General features: G+C 40.7%; 1 protein-coding gene across 1 annotated transcript in view; it reads left to right on the forward strand.

The window, feature by feature from the left end:
• The window catches only part of ntrk2a (neurotrophic tyrosine kinase, receptor, type 2a), a 64,252-nt gene extending 39,956 nt beyond the window's left edge, over positions 1–24,296 (forward strand). The window contains exons 17-23 of the mRNA XM_028414735.1: positions 3,834–4,022; positions 9,700–9,830; positions 14,044–14,216; positions 14,420–14,575; positions 14,676–14,760; positions 21,228–21,386; positions 22,998–24,296. Of these exons, the coding sequence (XP_028270536.1) occupies positions 3,834–4,022; positions 9,700–9,830; positions 14,044–14,216; positions 14,420–14,575; positions 14,676–14,760; positions 21,228–21,386; positions 22,998–23,183 (1,079 nt within the window). The 3' untranslated portion in view covers positions 23,184–24,296. The remainder of the gene's footprint in view (positions 1–3,833; positions 4,023–9,699; positions 9,831–14,043; positions 14,217–14,419; positions 14,576–14,675; positions 14,761–21,227; positions 21,387–22,997) is intronic.
• Positions 24,297–26,275: the final 1,979 nt, after the last annotated feature.

Genomic DNA, 26,275 nt, shown 5'->3' on the forward strand with positions numbered 1-26,275 from the left:
CACACACACACACACACACACATTCATCCTCCTGTTGGCCCTCAGCTTAACAGTATTTATAACGATTTGACCCTGAGACCTCTCTGTGTTAATGATCTTCAGCCTCTCCCAACACAAACACACACACACACACACACTGACAGACAACAACCTGTGCTTATATGTGCATCATGTTTTTCCCTTTGTTATGCAGAGATAATCTCAGTGTGCTAAGTGTAATGATACAAACAGCGCTACACTTCAGTTCTGAATGCGAGAGTCTCTCAAATGAAAAGTATTTAGATACCACGTCCTCTGTGTACAGGCCTGTGACAAAATGGCTGCTTCCTTTGTTATTAAACATTCGTACATTTGGTTCAAAGTGGTAGCATCTAAGAAAATAACATCTACACATAAGAATCTGTTATTGGCTTTTGGCCTCAGATGGAACTCAAACTATTAAACTTACTCCTGTATCCTTGGTGCTTTAAATAAAAAAGGGGATAAAGGAAAAAAACAATAGAAGTAATTTCGTTGATTATGAATCAGTCAGGATTTCTTTCAAGGATTCAGCTGACAGTTTCAATACACCATATCAATGCTACTGTGTTTTGAGCAACATAAAACAGCCCTACTGTGTGTCTCTGAGAATAAAAATACTTTGAATTTTTTGTGACAAAAGTTTTCTTACTAAACCAAAGAGCCCCTTCAAACCTTGATTTATTCTACCTATTGTGAATTTGTTGTGTAAACGTACATGAAATGTAAAAATGTATTTATTTAGCATTACGTGCTTACATTTATTTGTTGAAAAATTCTAAAAAGATTCAAAATAATACTGGGAGACGTATGTTAACGATGTTATTGAAGCTGCGGTGTCTCAAACTTTTCCATTTAATAATACTTTGGAGATCGTCTGAAACTTGTATGGCATCCATTTTTCCCACCACCTCCATCTGTCTTTTACTTTTACTGCATCTGAAACATTAGCTGCGTCTGGACACAGAACGATTTAGCCAGACATCACAGCCAACACACACCAACACACACACATTTACAGCAAACATAAACTAGCACGTCTCCACCGACAGAAAAACAAACCATTGTGCTCTCACTCTCATTCTTTTTCTCTCTCAAGGCCTTTTCATTCCTCACATGAGTCACCAGTACACACATACCAGCTGGTTTTAGACACACACACACACAAACACACCAAACTCTCTCAGCTTTGCCCTCTCAATCTAGCCCTGTCAACAGCACTAGAGCTTCATATGAGGCCAGGGACGGAGGAAATGAATGATGTCAACCAGTATTATAATTCAGCAGCCGACCACATGAGAGGGAAGGCATCTACTGTATTTGGTGCTCATGGGAAATCAATCTCAACTTATGCTGGCATCTTAAAGAAGCCCAGAGAAGAAATGTGCTGCACGATCACTACCTGTGTGCAACTCAGAATAATCCTTCTCTGTCTGTGAAGAATCCCATGCTGTAACTTGTCTCGGTATTATTTTTCTTCACCTGACACCGGGCTGAAGAGATGATGAAAGATCAACACTTGGTTGGAAGCACCCCATTATGCTCCTTAAAGGAACATTATACAGGTTTTATAATTCACATAAAAAACAGCGACCACTCACCAGCTCTTATTAAGACAGTGTAGTGTAGTGTGCCCCGGTGATTAAGATCAATTACAAGCAGTTATCACTGAGTTGTTTTGTGTGTTGCTCTTGTAATTGTTTTCTCCTGTTATTTTCTCACGTGATGAGAGTGCAGACAGTAACATAAAATGTGAGGCATCAGACCCACAATGATACAGACCTCTATAAAAAGAAAAAAAAATACACAGAGGAGTGAGAAGTGTGTAGGTGTTGAAACCCTGCGGCCCACTGGGACTTTGAAAATGTCACCACCACTGCCAAACTTCATGACCTTGCACAGGTGAGCTTTTTCACTTATGAGTGGCTCCCTACAGTATTTCATAGATGATCTCTGAAAACTGCTGGGACTCTCAACTCTCAGCTACTTGAAACAATGAGCAGAGAGCGAGTGGAAGCTGCAGAGAACTGCAGTGTGGAGTATTGATTCTCGGTGGGATCAGTGCTAAGCCTCAGGCATCAAAGAAAGCCATTTAAATAGGAAGAGTGATTCAAAATTATATATACAAGACTTAAAAATGTACATATTTCATATATACATACATATAAGTATGAATTAAGATTTTTTTTTAAAGTATGAATTGTCAGATTTAACTTATTAACTACTGTCATCTTTGTACAAAAGGTTACACAGCCTACATGCGTGCTATGTCTGGCAAAATAAAGGCACATTTCTCTGCCCTTTTTAAAAAGTGAATGACAATGTGCTTGCAGGGTCAGCAAATAATCCCACTGCAAGCCAGACTTTGCCCTTGGGGTCATCACAATAGGCTAAATCATAATGACTATGATTTTAAAACAAGGCTGTTACTAAGTAGTGTTCGTGTTTGGGTGTATTTTTGGGGCTTAAGATGTTCAGCTTGTGAGTATTACGGTGTGAGTAATGAGACTGTAATTAGGGACTGAAGGTGATGGAAACAAAGACAGGGCTGATGTGAGCCTGCATGCACTTGCAAAAAAGCTGCAATTCAGTGACACAGTTAACATGAGAGAAAAAGAAAGCGTGTATTATTTGCTTTGGCACCGAGTCTATAGATATAGAAAATTAGCAGCAGTGTCACATGGTTTTATTATAACTGACAAGCAACACAAAATGTTTTCACTGCGTTAATTGAAAACTAATGACATTCCCATTCTGATGCCAAAACAAACTTTTCTGTTAGAGAGATGTGTTCAGTGTCTGACTCATGTAACCACACCCCTTCGCTCTTTTCTGTTGATTCATGTTGTTGCATTCTTGCAAACACAAACACTGCCTCTGTAGCACCTAGTCCATGTTTCTGGACAAAACATAACAACAACACTGCTGCACTCACACACCTTTTCCCCTATTTGTAAAAGGTGAGTTCACAAAGTTCAAAGTGTGTCAGTGTGTGCGTGTTGGCAATCAGGCTCATGCTGTCTCCCCAAGGTCAGACCTCCTTCGACCTCCTACCTATAGGAAAAAGGTCAGGTTGTTGTGTGGGTGTTTGTTTTAGGTAGAGATATGAAATATAATCCAGGAAATCCAGATTAAGCAACAGTTCTTTAGAACTAATTCATATTTTAAAACAAAAATCACTCCACAGCATATCAGTAATATTTCACTTTTATCAGATCTGTTGTGATGGTCTGCAGCTAAAGATGAATTACAACAATCTACTGAGGATGAGCACTTGCAAACAGTTGACAGTCTAACAGAGCTCCTGTGTGAGCCAAAATCCTTTCTGTTGGCATCAATGGACTGTTAGTGGAACTGTGTAGTGCTAATGAGGTGAGACATAAACAGAAGCCTGTAAAAGTCAGGCTAGGCTTGAAACAAACTGGTTTGATTCAAGTGTCATCCAATCACATCTGAGGGCAAACTGCTCTATGGACAGTCTGAAAATCCACAGTTAACAGCAGGGTGATATGGCTACAGTCACAGCAAGGGGTGAAGCTTGATAATGGTTCAAATGGACATAATGGCATACACTTTCAGGCAATCTTTTCTAGAAGCTTTTTGTTGGTGCACTTGTTTGTGCATAAAGTGACTGAAATCTCTTCTCCTTCTGTCTCACTAACACACACCCAGACATCTGCCGTGTGAAATCTTGACATTTAAAAGATGTATGGGATCCTCATCCCGTCACTGTCAACACCTTAATTACTTCCTCAGTCTATAAAGGAACGATTTTCTATCTCATGCCACTTCATCTCTTCTCTCTGCTAACGTAGGACCATCTTCAGTGATCAGCAATGATGATGACTCGGCCTCTCCTCTTCACCACGTCTCCAATGGCAGCAACACTCCATCTTCCTCAGAGATGGGTCCTGATGCGGTGATCATCGGCATGACCAAGATCCCGGTGATAGAAAACCCTCAGTACTTCAGGAGCACAAACAGCCTGCTCAAGACCGACACATGTGAGTAAACAAAAACAGACTCAAATTAAAGATTCACCATTCGATTACGAGCTACACTCCCAAGTATGCACATGAACTGTATGTGTGTGGCACACATAAGTTACCATGGCAACTTCTCTCCTCGCTGTCATGGCAATGACCTTGAAGCTGCTGATGATAAGCTGTCGATTCTGAGCGAAAAGTGGGAAAATAATTGCATCTGAGTGTGTGTGTGTGTTCCACACAGACACAGGTCCATTAATAAAATTGGAACTTCCGTGTTTGACTCATTCACGTACAGTGTATTATCCTACTATAGCTGCAGGAAGGAAAACATACAAGAGCTCAGGTTGAGCCTAGACGAATCAATTTTAAATATATAACATGAAATTCAGCAAAGGGACAGAGAAAGGCAAAAAAAGATGCACACACACACACAAGAAATGGAAGCAACACAAGGAGAAAGAGTGCACACAAGGATATTGACCGGGTCCATCAACATGACATTATGATTATTGGCAAGTAATAAAAGCCTCTCTAGGCTTGGCCTTGTCTTGTTGTAAATTATAGGGCTGTGTGTGCATGTGCGTGTGCATGTGCTCCTTCTGTTGAGAGCAATGTTTAGGACATATAATAATGGGGAACTGGAGGTTGACCTCTTGAGATACAGTATAAGTAAAAGATTGAGTGGGATTTACAGCCTTAAGACAAGAAAGAAAGCAGCGGATCAATGAAAGTCAATAACATACTGCTGTGTGTGTGCACATGGCTGCGTGTGTTTTAATATATTACAGTCATTACAACTATTACTCTGTGTGATTCTTTGACTTGCAGACAGGCAGCATAAATACTGGTAGCATCTGACCGATTATTTGGCACGCAGCCTTTTCAGACCAGTACAATAGTCTTTAATGGAGACAGTTTGGCAAAGTGGCACTGGGTTGTGTGCCAGAAACTGAACTCTTTTTTAAATAGTGTGGCATTAACCATCTTGTGACTTGTGATGTTGAATGCAGGAATCAGCAGCAGGTACACGCTGTTCCTTAAATGATCAAGCCTCTTCCTGGCAGCAATAAAGCAACAATCGCTCTGCTGAGATGCTGAACTGGCGTGTAATTACGGGAAATGTTAGCTGTGTTTCAGATGTGCAGCTTTTTTTGAAGTGAACACCTCATTAACAATAATAACACTGCATGAGTTATCATTGTCGGAATACATGCCATGTGCAAGAGTTAAAGTAAAACACATATGTGCAGGTGGCAACTATTGTTTTTATTGTTTCCCTTAGCCCTCTTATCTTTGAGGCTGCTAGCATGTTCATGGCCAGGACTTTAGATATACTGATGAGTCAAACATCCAGAAAGCAAAAGAAATCTTAAATTTTCTCTGTTTATCTGTTAAGATAATCAAGGAAAATGTTGTCATTGTCTTGCAATAACTTTTCTGTGCATCCTCCCAGAAAAAACATAACAAATTAAATATTCTTGGTCCTAAAGACATGCAGGTAAACAGTCTGTTTGGAAAGCAAAAGAGGCAGAAGCAGCTGCTCAACCTTAAGGCCAGAGACAATAACTTCATGCTGCTTAGAAGGAAACAATCTGCCTATCAGCAAATAAATTATATATATCATACACCTATTATATACATAAAATGATACATTCTACTTTTAAGAGGTTTCAAATTCCAAAATTGGTGCCAGGAAAAGAAAGTTTTTGGGGGCTAACTGTCTGTCGTTTCCGGTCTTTGTGCTAAGCTAAGCTAAGCTAAGCGACGACTGTCTCCAATTACTTATGTACAGACATGAAACTGATATCAGTCCTTCCATCTATGGCATGTAACCAAGCACTATCTTGCTGAATGTAAAACTGTTCTTTAAAGGACATCTGAACATATAAGCATAAAATAATGAAATTAGTGTAAAAAATTCCAGGAATGTGAAGTTTTAGCCCTGAAGTAAAATGGTGTTTTTTTTCTCTCTCTGGCATTGTCTGCAGTATCTCTCAATTCTTCCACAGCTTGTGTTCCAGCAGAACATTTAGGGTTTGTATTTGTTGTATCCAGGGAATAGGGATTAACACTGTTGTGGAAAATGTTATTCATAAGTCAACACGTGCGTAAAGTGTTTGAAAACACCCATCTATACACCGACACACACACACCCATACACACTGCACACTTATGAAAGCTAAGGTCACAATTAGCTACACCTCCTGATAGGAGGGCATATATGAGAGTGGTGACTGACTGACTAGAGGGAGGCATATTATAGGGGATAGCGGGAGGATAAACCAGAGTCATGACATTTATTATTTGAGGAATTTGATGGGGAAAAGGTTTGACGTTTCTGGTTGTCCTCTTTTCGAAGAATCTGTCAAACACAGTTGTGTCTTTGACCTATCGCATTGCTCGGTTCAAACTACCAAACACACAATTCCCAAGCTGTTCAACCTGTTTTATGTCAACATCCAGGGCTATGGAAAGATTTTTAGGCAGATGAGAGACAGCTGAACAGAAGAAGAGGCAGATGGCAAACGGGGGAATAATTACGTCCCGAGACATTAATTTCTTTGCCTGTTTATAAGATGCTGATTATGGAGGATAGGTGTGAGAGAGGCCTCTGTGGGGAGATGTGAAAGGACAGAAGATGGAAGACAGGATGGTTGATGGGAAATATTATCTCAGTTGAAGTGAATGTTATAAACAATAGATGAAAAAAGACTGATGGAGCCACAGTGTTGCAGAACCTGTTACTAGATGTTACATTTAGGATGGGGATGGCACAGAAGGGTACTAACATCAGAAAGTAAGATAATGAGAATGGATTGAGGGATGCTAATTGAGGGAAAATTAGTGGATATGATAAGCATGGGAAACAGATACTAATTAAGAAAAACATCAGAGAGTAAGTGTGTAAAGTTTGGTAGATGGGGATTTATATTTGAGTAGATGTTAATTAAGGATACTGATTGAGGAGAAGGGGCCGATGGTAGCACTGCTTACACACAGAGATGCAGTTTATTAATGAAAGCAAGGGTAACGCTGCAAAGGCAGCTGGAACACAGAATTAATCACTGACATATGCCCAGAAGAAGTAAAATAACTTTAATAATAATTTTGAAAGGTCCATATTGCATGCACAGTGACACACAACACAAACACAACAGGAAGAGCTGTTAGAACCTCCAAACCTTCCTGCCAAAGAAAAAAAAATGCGCGGGGAAGCATTGGTCCACACACGTCAATTTACTTGCTATTTGAGGGTGTTAATTATGGAGAAGTGGTGCAGGCGTTTTCATGGGTGAATGCTTATTATACAACCGTGGTAGGAAATGGTGCGGTGAGGTAATTAGCTGGTTAAATGGTGGGTAGCTGTCTTGTGGGGATGTGGGTTTATTGTGTGCTGCTGTTGCATTGGGAATTGCTGTTTTTGGGATGAAGACCTAATGCCAGAAAGGAAGACATGATAATGTCATTAATAAACACTGGACTGGACGATGCTATGCTCCTCCATCATGTTCACATGTTAGTGATTTGCAACAGCAAGTCTGCATTTTGCATTCATGTTTGGGAAAAAAATCTTCACCAAGAGGGATGAACCTCTGCTAGTGTTGACGCCTTGTCCTCATGTCCCTTCCCAGGTGATAAGACCTTGAGACAGAGGCAAAATTATCCATTGTCTCTGACACTTCTGACCAAACAAAAAAAAAGCAGGACCTGGGTTGTATAAGGGGCTGACAACTGAACACCCTTCAACATGTCTGAATATTTTAGCCACTGCGTGAAAACCTCCACAGCAAGACCCACAAGTCACTTTCTTTCTCAACAGATCCCACTCAAACCTTATTATGTTTATTTCCATTCTTGTTACATAGCACAGGTGTAAAGGGGAGTTGTCTCTGACCGGTCAGATCGGTGCCTTTCGGCCATTCACAGAAAGCCTTTCTCTGCTGCCTTGGCATTCTGTGAAAGGTACAGAGATGGAATGATTGTGAAGTGATATGGTTGTGAAAGAGAGAGCTGCTGTTGTGTTACACCTCACACCTCCAATTCTGGGTTAGGGTTATTATGTTAGCTTTTTTGGTCCAGTGTAAATTAGCAAAGGTGTCAAAATGAGAGGGTGGCTGTGCATTTTCTGAATAGGTAAAATGACTCTATAATCAGCATCTTATCAGGCAGAAATTGTAGAGGGTGAACCCACTTTAGAATTTCTGATGCAGACCAGCTGTGTTTATCTTGTATTTTTTGAGTCTCTCTCTCTCTCTCTCTGTGCCTGCACCATATTGGGTTATGGTGGGCTCAGTAGCTTACAGTGTGGATCGATGCTGCTCCTTCTGACAGAGCTTTAATGTGATATTCTGAGTGGACAGCTTTTCTTCAAATTGGCCTCTTAATCACATCACACATAAATCTCAGCTCTTGTTGTCCTCTTTGTGTGTGTCTCTGAGTGTGTGTGAATTCAAGATGTGCCCATGTGCATGCGTAACAGGATAATATGCACATCTGGCCCACAATCAAAAGACGGGGTTTAACTAGGTTATAGTGAGGGCACCACGCTGTTAATCATTCTGTAGGATAAAACCTTGCATCATAAGCCTGGTGAGAAGCCAAATTTTCTAGAAATCAGTTGGCACACAGTCACGAGTTACTTAGCAACAGAGAGCAGGGTTTCTGACTCTGATCCGACTGTCGGTGAGCAGAAGGCAGGGAGAGCTTATGTACATTAAAACAGAGACATATTTTTGCAATTTACGTTACAGGAAACTAATTTATGGTTATTTACTCCAGGATTGTGTATAAGATGCATAAATGATAATCAAGAATATGAATGCAAGAGAGGAAAAAAGCCTGAGAGGTAGCTACTCTCTTAAATAATAATCTTCCCCACGCTCATTTTATTTTAAAGCAAAAATTAGCAGACACGATAAGATGAAAGGAAATGTAGTATCTGTCTGTGTGTGCTTAATGTATGTATGATTACAGAAAGCCTACAGTTAGCACACCCTGCAGCTATTTGTTCAGAAAGAAGACACACAGCCTGTGATTAACAGGGTCCATTTGCTGTATGAATGAAACAATATTCAGTGTAAGATATTCAATGCAACAGAGTACCTGATGGGTTACTGCACTGAATAACAACACTTAGGTTCAATTGTTATTAACGATGTTGGTCTTAGCGCGTAATTAAAAAAGAATAATAAATCACTGTGTCATTTACATTGCATGTTGTAGTTTCAGTCATTAACAGACATTACTGTAAATATAAAAGAATGGAGGTTAACCACATTCCAGGGATTTATTATCATGTCGTATCATATGATGTGGAATAAGGACAAGGTGAGAAATGGGTCTGCTCTTTTGTCCGGGAGCTGGTAATGGGTACTGCACGGGGAGAAAACGCACTTTTATCAAGTTGTGAAAGGTTTCTTTTGTCATTCAAGGAGGAAAAACTCTGGGCTGAAATCATATATAACAGATATACATTAGGTCAAACGAAGCTAGGTCACATTATTAATGTCTTCATTCTTTTAAATACACAAGAAGAATAAAATGTACTCTGCTGATTTCACAATACCTGCATTTATTGTACAGTCTACAGCTGATTCAACAGTTACGGTGTAAATTATAAATTGTATTATGTATGTGTTTCTGCCGTGCAATATAGCCAGATAATTAAAAGTTCTTTCTCCTTGTTTAACAGTTGTTCAGCATATTAAGAGACACAACATCGTGCTGAAGAGAGAGTTGGGAGAGGGAGCCTTTGGAAAAGTCTTCCTGGCTGAGTGTTACAACCTGTCGCCTGACCAGGAGAAGATACTGGTGGCGGTCAAGGTAAGTCTAAACACATACTGTCCATTTTTAGGGAAATAATAATTCAAATTAGAAAATTAACAGACAGTGTGTAGTTGCTATGGTTGTTTAACAAAGCAAATTCCACCCCCCAGAATTCATCAGTTTTTTGTTTCCTTACTGTTCTTAAATATGTAATTACTAAATATTGTGAGATAATGGGATTGTTGTGAAAATATCTGTGACCACACATAGCTCATATAAACTCATATGCAATTTCCCCATTGTGGGACTAATAAAGGTTTCTTAATCTTAAACCATAATCTGGATTTAACAGAACAGATATGCAGAAAAAAACTCATCCTGTCATAAGAATGTATTTCAATTCACAAGGTTTCAATATAAGATATTTTAGAAAATCTCTTTTCTTCCAGGATGATTGATGGCATCAAAATAAAGCCCTCCATGTTATTATTGAAGGTGAAGTTATTGCCTTCTCCACAATATTTTGCAATGAGATTTGATACCTGAAATAGATTCAAAATATTGAGCAGCTTACAGCAGATAATCTTGCATTCCTGAAATGGATACATGGCATTTTGAAATGAAATCCTTCTTATGGCGTCAGTACAGTGTTTAGAACCCACGTTGGCCTTTATTTTCTCTGCTATTGTTAGAAAGCCATGCATTTCAAGGTTTTCTTTGTGAGGAAAAAAGGTGGAATTACACTCAAAAACCGCTGACTTCCAGGGTCAAATTGAATGGTTTCCCAGGGAGCATCCTCCCATCACATCTATCTGTCCATCAGTCTCTCCATCATGGCTCCTCTCACTCCTGGTCTGCAGTGAAACAGGATCCAAACAGTGAAGAACTTCTCATTAACAATACATGACCTGTGACAGACCCCCCTTCTTCCTCTGTCCTTCTTCACCCCCCTCACTTCCTCTGTCTTCCACACCTCCATTTTCACCTGCAGTACACTTTCTCTCGATTCTCTCTCTTTATCCTGACACTTTCCTCCTCTCAAATCCTCCAGCGTCTTCTCTCTTCCTACACTTCCTGTTTCCTTGCAGCTTAGCTCTAAAGCGCCTGCCAATGCATGCTGCCAGCTTAGCTTCAGCTCAGTGTGAGCACTGAGGAAAATATGCACCTGAAAATCCTAAGGAAGCAGAGGCCTCAGTTGAGGAACAAGATGTATGTGCTGATTACATGTCAAATATGGTGAAACGATGCGTAATTATAACTTAATATACATTAAAAATGTATATTACAATCGACTGAAGAGTCATTACTGCAACTCTCTCAAATGATCAGATTTTGTTAATTAGCTAATGTGCGGCTTGCTTACAGCACATTGCATTGTTGCAGCATCAACAAAAAGGAGGTGTGATGAAGGCTGATGGAAAGACTTCAAATAAACGATGACACTGCCTCCACTCTCTTGCTTAGAGTAATGGGTCTTCTTCACATGTTAGAAGAAGATTACAGTACAGATGCAGACATAACTCTGATCCTATTGTGCTGGTACCTCCACATGCAAAACACCATTCACCTCTATTGTCATTGTCATGTCATGTTGTGTGTTTAGAGCACACATTTTGTGATTTTAATTATCGCATTGTCAATCATTTAAGGATAGAAACACATAGAAAAAGAACAGAACTGCTCGGTGCTGTCTGGAGCTGCTTTCCTCCTGGAGAGTTGATATATATCATGAAGCCTCTGCCTCCTGCATGAACCTGCTCTAACATCACTCAAGGATGTCTATAATACATGCAGGGCTGATCTGTGGCAGTTCTTTCTGAGTCAACATCACATAAACAGCATGTTTATCCACATCTGTGTAAGAATGAGGCTACACACCTACAAACTTAACTGAACTGATTTTTCATCTTTCCTGTTCTGCATAAAAAGGCGTGTCATATTTTAAGGTGCTGTCCCTTTAAACTTCATGCATGCTACATTACAGGAACATGTCCTCGGTTGCACACCACATTACAGTAACCTACACTCACTAATAGAACCTAAATGGTCCTGGTTTTAGAGTCTGCTATCAATCAGCCAGTCATCCATAATACAAAAGCATGCTGTACTGTTACTGTATATTAAATGCTGACGTTCCATCGATCACCCACGTGCTGTAACCAGTGCACATACACACGAAAAATATGCATTTGCACGTGCACACATGCACATATACAAACACAGTCACACTCCTGCCTCTCATCAATCACAAAGCACTTTCAATAATGTTGTTTTCACACATGTAAATGAGTCACTACATTTCTGAGCTAGAGGTTGTTGATTGCTTTTTATTTGTCCAAGGACCTGAATGTGCTGAGGCTGGATGACTAACAGTGTGATATTATGGCTTTTGGACTGGGAATTAATGCGGCATCGAGAGTCAGAGAATGGCAGCTCCCTCAGTGTGTTTCCTGGAAGTCTCCGAGCAATCCTGTCCTGAAATTAAAATATTTCTGCTCAATAGAATGATTAATATTTGTCGCATTGGTCCATGGATTTTTTTTGAACAACTGGATGATGAATTAGATGATTAAGTCGAGAGGTGCAGTAAATAAGACCTTATTTATGATTTATCAGTAGCACACATGATAAGTAGCCTTCAATAAGATCATCAATGAAATGATGAGAGAGAAAAAACATTCATGCTCTATGTTGTGGCCAAAGACACCCGCTGTACATTATTGTTTGCGACTGCGTTATTATGAATCCTTCACAATTGTTGTGTTATGTTGTAGAGATAGCGAGGAGTATGTAGGTACAGAGAGCATTATTGTTCTGTAAATCTGTAAATATTCAGGAACTTCCTGGATCAATAGCTCATGAGAGAAGAGCACATACATACACTCACCTCTTTCTAAGCACGGTGTGGTAGACAGTTCAGATACAACCTAATTTTGCAAGCCAGGCATTCTCCTCATGTGGTTATCATACCATTTATAAGGATTATTATTGTCACACAGGGTTTTATAATTGTGTATTAACACTGAGGTGAATTGTATCTTGTATGCTCATGCATTATTGGGGCTCCTAAGGGCTCCATACTTCACAGATAATCATCATAACAACAAAGTCTGGGTTGCCAGGTAGTGCTGGGTGTTTATCCTCTTTCTCTATCACACTTACTGCCTCTTAACAGCTCTTGTGATGGAACTGTGAAAATACTTTAATAGATCTCCAACTTTTATATTAACAAGTTATAAACTGCAAATAAATGGCTTTTTCACAGTCTGCAAACCCAAAAGCTGCACTTCACACCACCTCTAATCATTTCTATCCATTAATCACTTCGGTACAATCAATCACATGAACTGAGACTGAAATATAAAAGTCTCAAATCACACTTCCCACATATGCATGCTATCATGTTTCAAAATGCAACGGGAGGCTTTCATAAACTATCTATACTGTAATAATCCACCACATCATCTTTAAGCAGTATCACGTTACACTCTGTAATGTACATAACCAAGCCTCTCATTTTCTGGCCTCTCAGCGTTCTGGATGAAAGGTCACAGGTCGCTTCCTTCTTCGTGAGCTTTAATGGTGACTTCTCTTCGTCCTTTAGACTCCTTGTAATAGGAGCTTCTGTCTGTGTTGTTAATACACAGACAGCCAAAGAAACACACGCACACACACAAGGTGGAGCGCTCACGTATATCCATGTCATATACTGTAGGAAGATAATCAATTATTCATGTAGGACAAGAAGAATTTTCTATATTTTTCATCTTTAGATGTGAAATGAATACAGAGCCCATATCACTTTCATTTCCTGCATCTCTCTCTCTCTCTCTCTCTCTCTCTCTCTCTCTGACTCTCACACACTCTTCTTCTGTCTCTGTCATGGATGCTTGTATTACACAACTTCCCTGACAGATTCCCTGATTCATGGAAGGGGGACAAAGATTAGTTTCAAAGGGAACCAGGGAATATAATGAATGTAAACAGTGCTGTACTTTGTAATGGATTACATTAATATAAAACATCCCTGCTCTGCCATTGTATCAGCCTTCGCTCTGTGCCAGTAATTTCAGTGTTGCTGTAACTCACTTTTACAAGACACGACACTTTCTTTTTTCTTTGCTGGACATCAGCCAAATAAATTGGATGAGATTGGATCCTCAGTGAAAATGACTAATTGGTAATAGTCTACGTGGCATAATGTGGGAGTTTTTCATTTGTCACTTTATTAAAATGTCACTTATGTGTGTGTGTGTGTGTGTGTGCACAGACCCTTAAAGAGGCCAGTGAAAATGCCAGGAAGGATTTCCACCGTGAAGCAGAGCTGCTGACCAACCTGCAGCATGAACATATTGTCACGTTCTATGGAGTGTGTGTGGAGAGCGACCCACTCATCATGGTGTTTGAGTACATGAAACATGGAGACCTCAACAAGTTCCTCAGGCATGGCTCTCCTCTTCATTACCTAAATGTCACCAAAATGGCAACTGTTAGAATGAAAAATGTGAATTTCTCTAAAACATTATGATCAATAATAAAAGCAGATTGTAGCAGAAGTTCACTTTTAAAAAAACAATCCAACTTAATCCTCTAAATGCGTTCTCCGCTCAAACACACACGATAACTTTCCATCTGTTCTCTCACAGGGCTCACGGTCCAGATGCAGTTCTGATGGCAGAGGGCCAGACCACCAGACCTGTGGAGCTGACCCAGTCTCAGATGCTGCACATCGCTCAGCAGATAGCATCTGGCATGGTCTACCTGGCATCACAGCACTTTGTGCACCGTGACCTGGCCACCAGGTGTGTGTGACAGAAAGACAAAGAGAAAAAATGTGCACATTTTAGACTAAAAAAATAAAGTTTTGTTAAGCTATAATAATGAATGCTTGCTCTCCTAAAGGAACTGCCTGGTGGGTGAAAACCTGCTGGTAAAGATCGGAGATTTCGGCATGTCCAGGGACGTCTACAGCACTGACTACTACAGGGTAGGTGTATGTGTCGATATCTTTTCTGGCCCTTCTTTTAGCCTCCCTCCTCCCTGCTGCATGGACCCCCCTCTCTGCTACTCCCCCTGCATGGGCATGACTGACGGACTCCTGAAGGCTTACAGTAAGACACTGTGGTCCATTAATTAGTCCAGTGCAGTGAAGTTAAACATATGTATCTGTACAGTGCATAGCTGATTGTAAGTGCTTGAATGAAAAGGAAAATAATTAGCATATTTTTTTAGGTAAGTTGACGTCATAGCACATGTAATGTAAGTGATGCTCATTTGGTAATTACTGCAGCATTTACCACCACCGAGAGTCCACATACACCAGTTCAGTATTCACAACTAAACTTGTTGTTCACTAAACACCTGGCTGATGAGACAGCTACATAAAAACCACAGGCACGATAATTATTATTATTATTTACATAACACAAAAGTCCTCAAAAAGGTCATAATCATAACAAAAGCTTCCAAATCTAGCAAGTCAAAGAGAACCACACCAAACGTGTGTTAAAAAAAATAACAATTTCCAGCATGGTTGTGTATAATACCAGTGTGTTGTGAGACACTTAGCAGCTTTTTGTTGTGCGTCAAGATAACTCAGGGACCAAGAGACAGCTGCCAAGAGTGTGTTTGTGTTTTCCCATCCTGTACGGCAATCTGTCACCTCTCCATAACGCACAAATCTAATAAATCGTATTGATTGATCTATAGTGACTGTCCATTTTTGCTGCCCTTTCTACCATCCTGTGTGACAAACTGACATGACTGACAGTGACAGAGAGCTCAGAGGAGGAGGAGGAAGAAAACAGGGAAACAGCAAAAACAGACAGCTAAAATAATATACAGCAATAACCTGTAGGACAGTTTTAATCAGTGATGGCACTCTGAAAGAGTGTGAGCTTTCCTTTCATCATTTTTCTAATATACACACAAAGCTGCCAGCATATTTTAATAATTATAGTTCATTAGAAACCATTAAGCATATGGCATTGGCATGTTAATAGCAGAAACCTCCAAATATATTTTTCTTGCTCCCACACACAGAAATATTTCATCACCCAGGGAAAAGCCACAATGTTAAAAAGGATGAAAAATTCAAGGTCCACAAACAATCTACTTTCCATCTTTCCTTCCATCTGTCTCAGATTAATTTTAGAAATTTGGAAACTGGTTGTTTGGCTTCAATTCCAAGATGTAGAGAAGATTAAGGTCTCTCCTCTGTGGCTTTCTTTTGTACTACCTCCATGTGACGACACACAGCAACCTCCCCGCTCCTCCTCCTCCTCCTCCTTCCTTTCACCCCTCCTCAATAAAGCTAAGTGCTGAGGCTGTAGTCATAGTAACCAGGGGAAGGCAGTGGCGGTGAGGCTCTGAGTTGAATCCAACGTTTCTCAGGAAGAAAAGTAATCAGAGAACTTCTGTTTAGTATGCTGAGGCAGTAGTAGAGAACGAGAGGGGGGGAAGGAGAGAGATGGAAGTGTGGGAGATGGAGACAGGAAGGTGGCAAAGAGATGAAAGGAGGAAGAGGGATGGGTTGAGAGAGAGAGAAAGAGAGAGGGAGGAAAAAGGAGTGGGAGGCCAGGGAGGGAGAAAACTAGACACAAATAAATATACAAAAAGAGAAAAGCAGTAACAGAACGATAAAAGTGGGAGAGGAGAGGTCTGGAGGCAAGGCTGCCTGTAAAGAAGACATCTTGAAGGGTAGTCGGTGAGAAACAAACAATACAGGAGCAGCGCTTTTAGACAACCACAGAGATGCAGTATATCAGAGACGCCGCAAAACAGCAAGAAACGGCACAAAAAGGACAGAGAGGCACAGGCAGGCAGCTGAGGAACAGCAAACCAGAGGAGAGGTACAGAATGGTGGGTAAAATACAGTGATTCAGCCATGTTCCAGCATCCAGGAGAAACAGGAGGAGGTGTGCGTGCGGTGGGGGTGGGGGGGGGTATAGTGCTTGGACCCAGTCATGCTTTTGCGTCAGACAGGAGCAAAAATGAGTCATAGAGGAATTGGATCCCCCCCACCTCCATGTTTCTGTATGTGTGTGTGTAGAGAGAGAGAGAAATAGAAGCAGAGGCGTAGGACTGAAGGGGCTGAGATGACGTCATTGGATCCCCTGTTACACAATGAACCTGACAGGCGCTTCAGGAGACAGACAGGATGCCACAAATCCAAATTTGGAGTCTTTCCACACAGCCTGTGTGTGTGGGTGTGTGGGTGGGGCTCCACTCACAGTCAGAGTCGTGTTAGGTGAACGCACACTCTTAACACGCTGCTGCACATTTATTCTTTTTTTTCTCCCTAAAGTGATTTTATGCCCAATCGTGTAGGATGAAAGAAAATTAACGTTGGAGCCTGACTGTTTTACGCGCCTGTAGAAAAAAACACTGGCAACAAAACAGAGCTAAACAATCTCTGCAGAGTCATCTGGCTAGTGTGTGTGTATTTTCTTAACAACCCATCTCTGGGTCCTGACCATCACAGACAAACAGCATCCTAATAGAGCACCTGGAGAGGCCAGAATGGAACAATTATCTGTGCAGCAAATAAAGCTCTGCTGACTGCACAAGATACAAATCAACACAAAGATGATGTCATTGACTCATTGAACAAAACCTTTATAAAGATCTTGACCGAGCAAGGTAGGGCCTCCGCTATTTTGACCTCTAATGTTATATTTGTGAGATTCACAAGGCTTTATTAGCAACATAGTATTTAGAATGATCATTTTATGAATCGATGTGTTTCAGTACCTTAGAATAACCCCCTTATAGCTGCATTCCTAGAGGGCCTCTTCCACAAAGCCCACATTCTACAGTGTCCCAGAAGGGACAAACCAAACGCTGGTTTCAGAGAGAACCTTTTACACTTACACTCCTCTGGTTTTCCTACATGCTTGGAAAGGGAGAGGATCTTCAATGTGGATGTACAACAACATATACATATATATTAATATGGCTGGATATGGCACTACTTGTCGTTAACTTGTCCTAGTGGTAACTCATGGTACTGCAAAAACAAAATCATTACTTCCTGTCCCTTTTCAGTAACCACCTGTCAAACAAAGGGAAAACATAGTAGTAGTAGTAATTGAGTCTAAATTCAGGAATCACTTTGTTCGGAGGTTGCATTGGATGAGTGAGTGCTTCAAAACAGCCTCATATGTTCCATTATGAAAAACAGCAGAGAAACACTGCCCTGTTTTTCCACACTGGATTCTTCATCAGTTTGACTTTCACTTCTTTTGAACTACACGCAGCCCCTTAGAAAGAAGTTTTGTGTTTCTGTAGAAAGAAGGTATGTTTTTTTAGAGTGGAACTGAATAGCGGAGTTTGTCACATAAGCTCCTCCTACACCACATCCCAAATTGTTGTTTTTTTTAAATGTGGTGCAGTTTCCATGGATACAGCAGCCCCTGTGAGGTCACTACAGACAGCCTGCATCCCTCCTCTGCTTTATCTTTTCTGTTTTCTCGAGGCTTTCCTGGACCACTCACACAGCAGTCTAACTGAAATGATACATATTTATGAGATAGAGAGAGAGGACAGAGACAGACAGGCGGGCTTTGAGGATGTGAGGAATCAAGGTGAGAACAAGTGAGAGAGAGATAAGGGAGCAGCTGTTTGGTCCTCAGACTGCTCCACTGTAAACATCACTTTCTTAATATTTGATGCAACCCTCCTCTTCTGAAATCTAAGGCTTCCCTTTCCACATCTTCTTGTGACTTTACACTGTTTTCCCTTTTATTCAGCCTTGTCCAGACTGTCCTTCACTTCAGCTCTTCAGTGTCTCTGCAGTAAACACGCATACACAGACATACATAAAAAAAAGCTGTGGCTCAGCAGTTCAAGGGCCCAATATTAATATTTTAAACTATCAGGGGAAATGATCATCCATGATGAATAACACAGAAAGACTAATGGATATAAGCAGCTTCAGATGCACTGTTGAATAAAATAAAACACAATAATCTACTTGGTAAACTTGTGTTAATGTCACTTATTTCTAGTAAACAATAAAACGGAGAAATATGATTAGTCAGTTAGTCCTTCTAGTGTTATTGCCAGTTTTACAGCAATATTAAACAGCATCGCATGTCTAGTTAGTTACAGTTTGACAGATACATCTTCATGCCGTTTTTATTTACTTCTAACTAAAGCAAGGATTATACTCCTTTGTCAACATGGAGACAGGCAGCAGTGGATACCATGGACATACACAGCACTATGTAGTCTGCTTAGAGGTGACACACTGCACATGCACAGTAGTCTTGGTGATTTCTTTTGATTATCTCTACAGACAAATTGTAACGATGATGGATATCTATATTGTGCCCTTCCTGAAATGTTATACATATATTGGTTTTTAAGTAATTGATGCCCTTGTCTGCAGAAACACATCCAAAATGGTTGGTTACAAGAAAGTCCTCTCTGTGATACATTACACCCATTCCCATTTACAGGTCATTCTGCTGCACGTTGGCCAAGCTAACATTTATCAGCAGCCTGACGTTGCATTGTACTATACATGACGAGGAGTGAAGTATTATAATAAGGGATGTCCACACATGAAAATGTTGCAGTGTGTAAAATGTAATTCATAAAACTATTTCCTAGTATTTTTAATTGTGTTCTATATTGTATGTTAGCATACCGTAGAGACAGAGAGAAATGTAAATGACAAACTGACACAGAGGGAGACATAGTGTTACAGAGAGAGAAGTGATTGCCTGGTTATGAAGAGTAAAAGCTGTAGAGATGCAGGCAGATATGTTGCCCCAGACACAAAAAGTGAACCCGATGCCTATCTGTGTGACCGTGCATGTTTTATTACTCCATTAAATAACCGCCTGACTAACAGAGAAACAGGACAAGTGTGGGTACCAAGCCATTAATAACAGACATAAACCTCAGAAAATGGATTGCGCTATCTGTGTAGTGCAATGGAGCGCAGACCAGTCTGTAAATTCATGCTCGGAGGAGAAAGCAGAGGAGAGGGGAGGTGCAGTGAGAGGAAAAACAATGTCAGTACACAGGGCTCAGCTTCTGGCATCCACATACAAAGCCACCATTACAGCTGATACCCAGCAGAAAATCACTTCTAGTTGCAGATTAAAGTATTTTTTTTATATACTCATTATATTTGAGGTGAGAGTCTTCCAAAATATTTTATCACATTGAATGATTGTATTCACATAAATCTAATTTGTGTTAAAGCATCACCACTTTTTAATTCCGTTTTTTCTATAGTTTTTGGCCGACTTCCCCGCTGTGGGGGTATCAGCACACTATGTTTGCCTTTTCTTTGGTGGCATGCTTTGACCCCCTGTGGTTACCAGACAGTGTCATCCAGCTCTGCTCTGATTGGTCCAGTCTTAGAGCAGATTATGTGGATCACAACCAGCCATGCACTGACTTTGTTTGTGTCTTTTTAATTGCCTATTTGGTGCTGGGTTGTCATTGATGTCACCTGACAAAGATCTTATATCAAAACATGCTAAGCCTTTTTTTCATGACCAGTAGATGGTTGCGTGCGCCCTGCACTGTTTGTGTATGATTAAATGATTTCCTTGCATTACGCAGGTTTAATTATAAGCAGAAACAGGCTCATAAAGAATGTATACTATAATACCTGCCAGTGTGTAACAAAACTTTTTCCTCCTCCAAGGGTAAAGGAGGAAGAAGCATGTTAAGAGGTTAAGAGAGGAACAACTTGCTTTATTTATGGCTGAGTGAAACTGATAAATAATGAATATGTAAAACCATCATTGCTTTTATGAAAATAGTCATGCAATTACACGTTAGTGTCGTCTTTGTGTCTAATGTGTTCACTTACCTTTTATCAGTGACGGAGCATTAAAAAGGTCACGCTCTGACCTCTGCTGCCACATTAATCAGACTCAGTAACAGTGTGAGAGTCTCAGCTGGAATGAACTGTCAGTGCTTATGAAGAGTAAAAACAGCGAATGAATACAACAGGCTCCAAAGGCTCAGTCCAGATTAGAGCGTAATGAAATGACCAAACGTTTCTGAGTGCCTGTGCGCGATGTCTTAGAGATTCTCTGGAACAACTGACGCTACTCTTCAAGGTCTAATTAAATAATTATTTAATTTATTAAGTCTTTCCTCGCATGGGACACTCCCACTAAGGCTTGTTTCAACAGCTAATACCGGACCACAAAAACATGGCTGCCACACACAAATATGTTTTTATCCAAAAAAGACTCATTGTTTATCCACTGATTACGTTGGTGGTCAGATGATTTCTACAGTTGGGGAAAAAATGTATCAGTAGCTATTATCAGATCTTGCTAAGATGCCTCAGGCAGCATTTTTGGAGAAGTTAAATGTGCATGTCATATTTAAAATGCATAGCTACATCCTCAAACATTTATTCTTTCATGGGTCCACTGTACTCTTTATTAACTTTTATACTTTCTGTTTGTGCTTTCATAGGTCGGAGGTCACACCATGCTGCCGATCCGCTGGATGCCCCCTGAAAGCATCATGTACAGGAAGTTCACAACAGAAAGTGACGTCTGGAGTCTGGGAGTTGTTCTCTGGGAGATCTTTACGTATGGAAAACAGCCTTGGTACCAGCTCTCCAACAATGAGGTACAGCAAACCAACACAGTGATGTAAAGTGAAAGAAAAACAAGTCAGATGTAACAACTAAATGTTAATTTAGAAGCTCCTGTAGCTTAATAAAAGATGGCAAAAAAGATGTTGGAGCCAGCAGCTATGAGAAAGTGAATCTAAATATTTGATCAGTTTGGTGCGCAGGTTTCTCATAGGTATGCTTCGGTCTGAGTCATCCTCCTCACATAAAGCTCAGGCACACACTCACACACCAGCCAGCTGTTTATGCTTTCACTGTGTCATTCAAACAAAGTCCTGACAAGCCCGATATTCACATTCACATGACACTTGAAACAGGAGCACAACTGCAATACAATATTTTCCTGGCCTCCTTTGCTGTGCATACTGTTCGAAGTGTAGCAGCAAGTAACTCACTGCTGTCAGGCATCAAGAGGAGGGGAATGTGAAACCCCATTTTTCAAAGGGACTCGAGAAACGTCCCAGATTTCTTTCTTTTCTCTTTTTTTTTTTTTTCCCAGACTGACTGTAGTGGTCCAGTAAAACTGAAACTGACTAACAAAGTACACAACGACTACATGTTTGAGAGTGCATTGTCCTAAGATTATGACAAGATTCACTTTAAATTGAAAACTTTTATATATTTAAAAACATGTTAGAGATTAGATTAGATTTACAAGTAATAAATTCATAGCAGTGCCATAAAATGATACTGATACAGGCTTATGAATATATATGCGATACAGTCAGAAAGCATCAAATAAGATGAAAGAGCCTGAGACATGAAGAGAAGCTATCCTGTTAAAAAAATCAGGACACTTTCCGGAAAGCACATCAGTGTCACAGCCCTCCAACCCTTCACCTTAACCTTAACCTCACCAACCTGATCCTATGTCCTCCACTCAGATTACATCTGTAAAATTAACCCTTTAGCCTCTTCTTTCCAGATATCAATTATCTGCTCATTCACAGTGCACTCACCTCCAGATCCAAAATCTGCCGGTCACATATCTTTTACACATGATACAGAGCTTTGTTCCAAAATTAGAGATCAATTATTTATCTGATTGCACAAAGTGATAGCAATCAGTGGATGGGAGGAGTGGGTGTAGCTGCCTGATTGGTAAAATGATAACTCTCTTATAGAATGAATGCTTAGTGATTGGATACATTATGATAATTATCAGGTATTATGTATTTTTTTTATTTAGATATGTAGTAATATGTAACAGAGCTCAATATTTGAGGAAATTAGAAAAAGATTAAATGCATTATCGGCCAAGAGCAATATTAATATTTTCCCAATGGCAAAATGAGATCTTAAAACATCAGGTGTACTTTTCAAATGTATAGCTCAAGACTCTCCTCTAACACAGCTGTGAAAAAACTGCATCAGACCTGCCTGGATGAATACTCTTCTGCATAACTTCATCAGTTCACTAAATAATTTATTCACAGTGACATTTTCACTGTATGCACTGCAGCAAGGTGACGCAGCTTTGCAGAGCAGCTCCTCCATCATCTTTGCCAGAGTTTGAACATGTCAGCCTGAACTGATGGGCTTGTTCCTGCCTTTGTTTGAACTGAGACAGCTGCTTGATCTTTTACTGTCTGCTTCCTCCTCTGCAGGTGATAGAGTGTATAACCCAGGGCAGGGTGCTGCAGCGCCCGAGGACCTGTCCTAAAGAAGTGTACGACCTGATGCTGGGCTGCTGGCAGAGAGAGCCGCACATGAGACTCAACATTAAAGAAATCCACGGGCTGCTCCTCAATCTGGCCAAGGCCTCGCCGGTGTACCTGGATATATTAGGCTGAACAAAGGAGGAGGATGAAGGGAGTGCTTGGGTGTGTGAGAGGTGTGTGTTTGTGTGTGGATGGTTGTTGTCTGAGTGTGTATGTGCATCTAAGGCTGCATGCATGTGGGGGTGAGCCAGATTGGACACCTCTGATGAAAGTGCGCATTGCTCGTGCAAGTGCGTGCGTGCAACGGTGCCGCTGTAAAGGATGAGAAGCTATTATCAAACTCTTACAAGGCAATCAAAAAAATTCCTGAACCCATCCCCAATCGCCTCTTTCCTCCCTGCTAATTTCCCCTCCTTTGTGCATTTTGACTCCTCTCCTCCTTCCTTCTTGAAGAGTAATTTAACTTTGGAGGAAAAAAGGCTTCTCTCTTCTTTTCAAATGCTTTAAACTGACTGGGGCTAAATTGATGAAACCTGATTAACAGGACTTTAAATTAAGTGACTCATCCCTTTGCTGCCTGTCGGACAACAGGACTCGTTTGAACATCCGGAAATTTCAATGGAGGCGCAGCTCGAGGGGAAGATTTTTTCCGGAGGCTTCAATCACTTTTTGGCATGTAAATAAGAAAAATCGGCGAGACATTTCAGAAGAAATGGCTCTGTGAGACATCGAGCCATAGAGACACTGTGTTTTCCCCTCTCACCCTGTCTGTCTGTCTGTCTGTCGCTCAACAAGTATTAATGTCAGCATTCATCCAACAAGACTACACCGGTGATACAGTAAATTGAGTAGAATAATGACCAAAAAAGAAAGAGGAAAAGTAAACACAATCTGCTTTTCCTGCCTGTCAGATAAAATTAGGAGGTGAGATGAAAAGATCATTTCTGGTTGGCCAAATTTGCTGATGTGAAAAACAATCAGTAACAATACAATGCCAACTGAGGCTTAACTGAACTGTAGTGACAAAATAATATTTGAAGAAGGCTGCAGTATTTTACTATGACGTAATTATGAATGCTGAATATCAAAATTGTAAAATAGCTTGATCTGTCTCGTGCTCATTCAAGAGACACATGTGGACTCACATACTGCATTTTACCACTGTTATCTGTCACATATTACTTTACTCAGGCCTGGACTCTACTGTCATACAGCACAGGGTAACATGATGACTACTCCCACTGCACACCCTAAAGTGACAGATGCTGCACTTGTGATGTCAAGCGCTCATGTCGGAGGTCAATTGATTAATTTGTCCACAGCTGTCCAACAATCGCGAGATCATGGTGTTTAGGGGGGTTGGGGGTTGGGGGCAGTGGAGGTGGGGGTGGGGGGATGGTGTAGGGAGGCCGAGTGGTCAGATCACGGTCAAGATGTACGGATGGCGGCTCTGTGGAAGGTGTGGTTCATTTGGTCAACCCATATTAAATCATCAAGGCTCTCAGCACTCAGACATCCTTGAAAACCACATCTGTGCTAAAGGGGGTGCACACAAGAACGCACACACAGTGTATACCTTATCCCGTCATCCCTCAATCCACACACACACAGAAAGACACTCAAAACGGGCCTGAGAAGGAAATTGAATTGTGCATGTTTTATTATTTGAGCGGTGCAGTGCTTTAGCCAGGCCCCGTCCTCTGTAATGGTGTAATGTATATTTCATTACAGCCTAATGGGCTCCATTAGCACAGTCTCCTCACAGACATTCAAGACTTATTGTTTTATGGCCGAGAAGGAGGGATGGAGAGGATAGGAGAGGTGAAGGAGAAGAAAACAGAGAAAGAAGGGAGTGCCAGAGTACCAGCGGAGAAGAGAAATAAAACAGAGAAGTAATAATGCATATTGGAAAGAAATGGAGGGGAAGGGAGAGAGTTAAGAGTGGAAGCAATGGGGTAAAAAGGAGAAGTTGATGGTAGAGTAAAGGTACCAATGGGTCATATAAAGAGTGAAAGATAAAGGCGGAAGAGAAGGAAAGAGAGGTGTGAATGTCCTCGGGGAGAAAGTGAGAGCAAACATCCATCATTCCTGTGGCCTGCAGATATTCTGTAAGCCACAACTCCCATCACATTCCTATGGCTGCCCTCAACCACACACACACACATTTTTCACACACACTTTACTGGCAGCCCACCAACAGCTTACACTGAAAATAAACTCAATAATGTACCACACATCCCCGTTATTGAGAACCACTTCACTCACTTACAGAACAGCTCACATATCTGAACACTTACACACACACACACACTCTGTATATACAGCTCACGTGCATGCAAGGAAACACGTTTCTTTTTTTGCATTTTACTGGGACATATTTTACTCGGACATATTTTACTCTTGCAGACGTATGAAACGGTCATAATCACTGCGGTTTCACTAACAGCCATTTTAATTCGATGTAAATCATCAATCTGGAATCTTATTTGTTTATTAACAACAGCACTTGATGGTATTGATGTTTGTGAATTTGAAAAATGTTGATTTTATTGATTTATAGTATTATTATTTATAAATTTAAAAAAGCATTTTGTACATTTCTTTCTATATGGTTGCCTTTTGCAACAAGAAGCTGACACTGGTTTAGCTGATTATGTGTTAGATAATCTTGAGTGTAAATGTATTTTTACGTCAGGCTCCCTCTTAACAGCTACTAAGCCTGTCCTCATGTACAGCGTGCTCTACAACAGGGGTGGATGTTTCCCCAGTTTGTCACTTTTGTAGATCGACTCGGACACAAGTTGCCATCACCTGTCAGAGCGTAAATGCGAGTGGGTACATGGCCGCAGCATTGACAGCACAGGCTAACGAGGTCCTCAAATATCCATCCCTGCTGTACAGTCAAGTAGAGTTTGCACTGAGTGAGCACACTTGCCACCATTCACAAACATGCCACACAATAACTCTGTGCAATAACAGAGGGCAGGGTGTGTGAGAGTCTGTGTGTGAGCTGGGAAAAAACTGTGAGACACAAACGCAGTGCGTGCCAACAACGAAGTAACATCCCAGCCGGCTGCACTGTTTGTGTACGTAACCTGCTGTGTTTCCATTAAAAAAAAATATTAATGAACTCTGTCAAATTGGACGATGGTGATGTTTTGAGAGTTATAAGAGGAGAATGGAAGAGTGATGTTTGTTGGGATGACTGCTCAGCACAGACTGGC

The sequence above is a fragment of the Parambassis ranga genome, chromosome 9 (genome assembly GCF_900634625.1).
Source record: "Parambassis ranga chromosome 9, fParRan2.1, whole genome shotgun sequence".
NCBI classification, from domain to species: domain Eukaryota; kingdom Metazoa; phylum Chordata; class Actinopteri; family Ambassidae; genus Parambassis; species Parambassis ranga.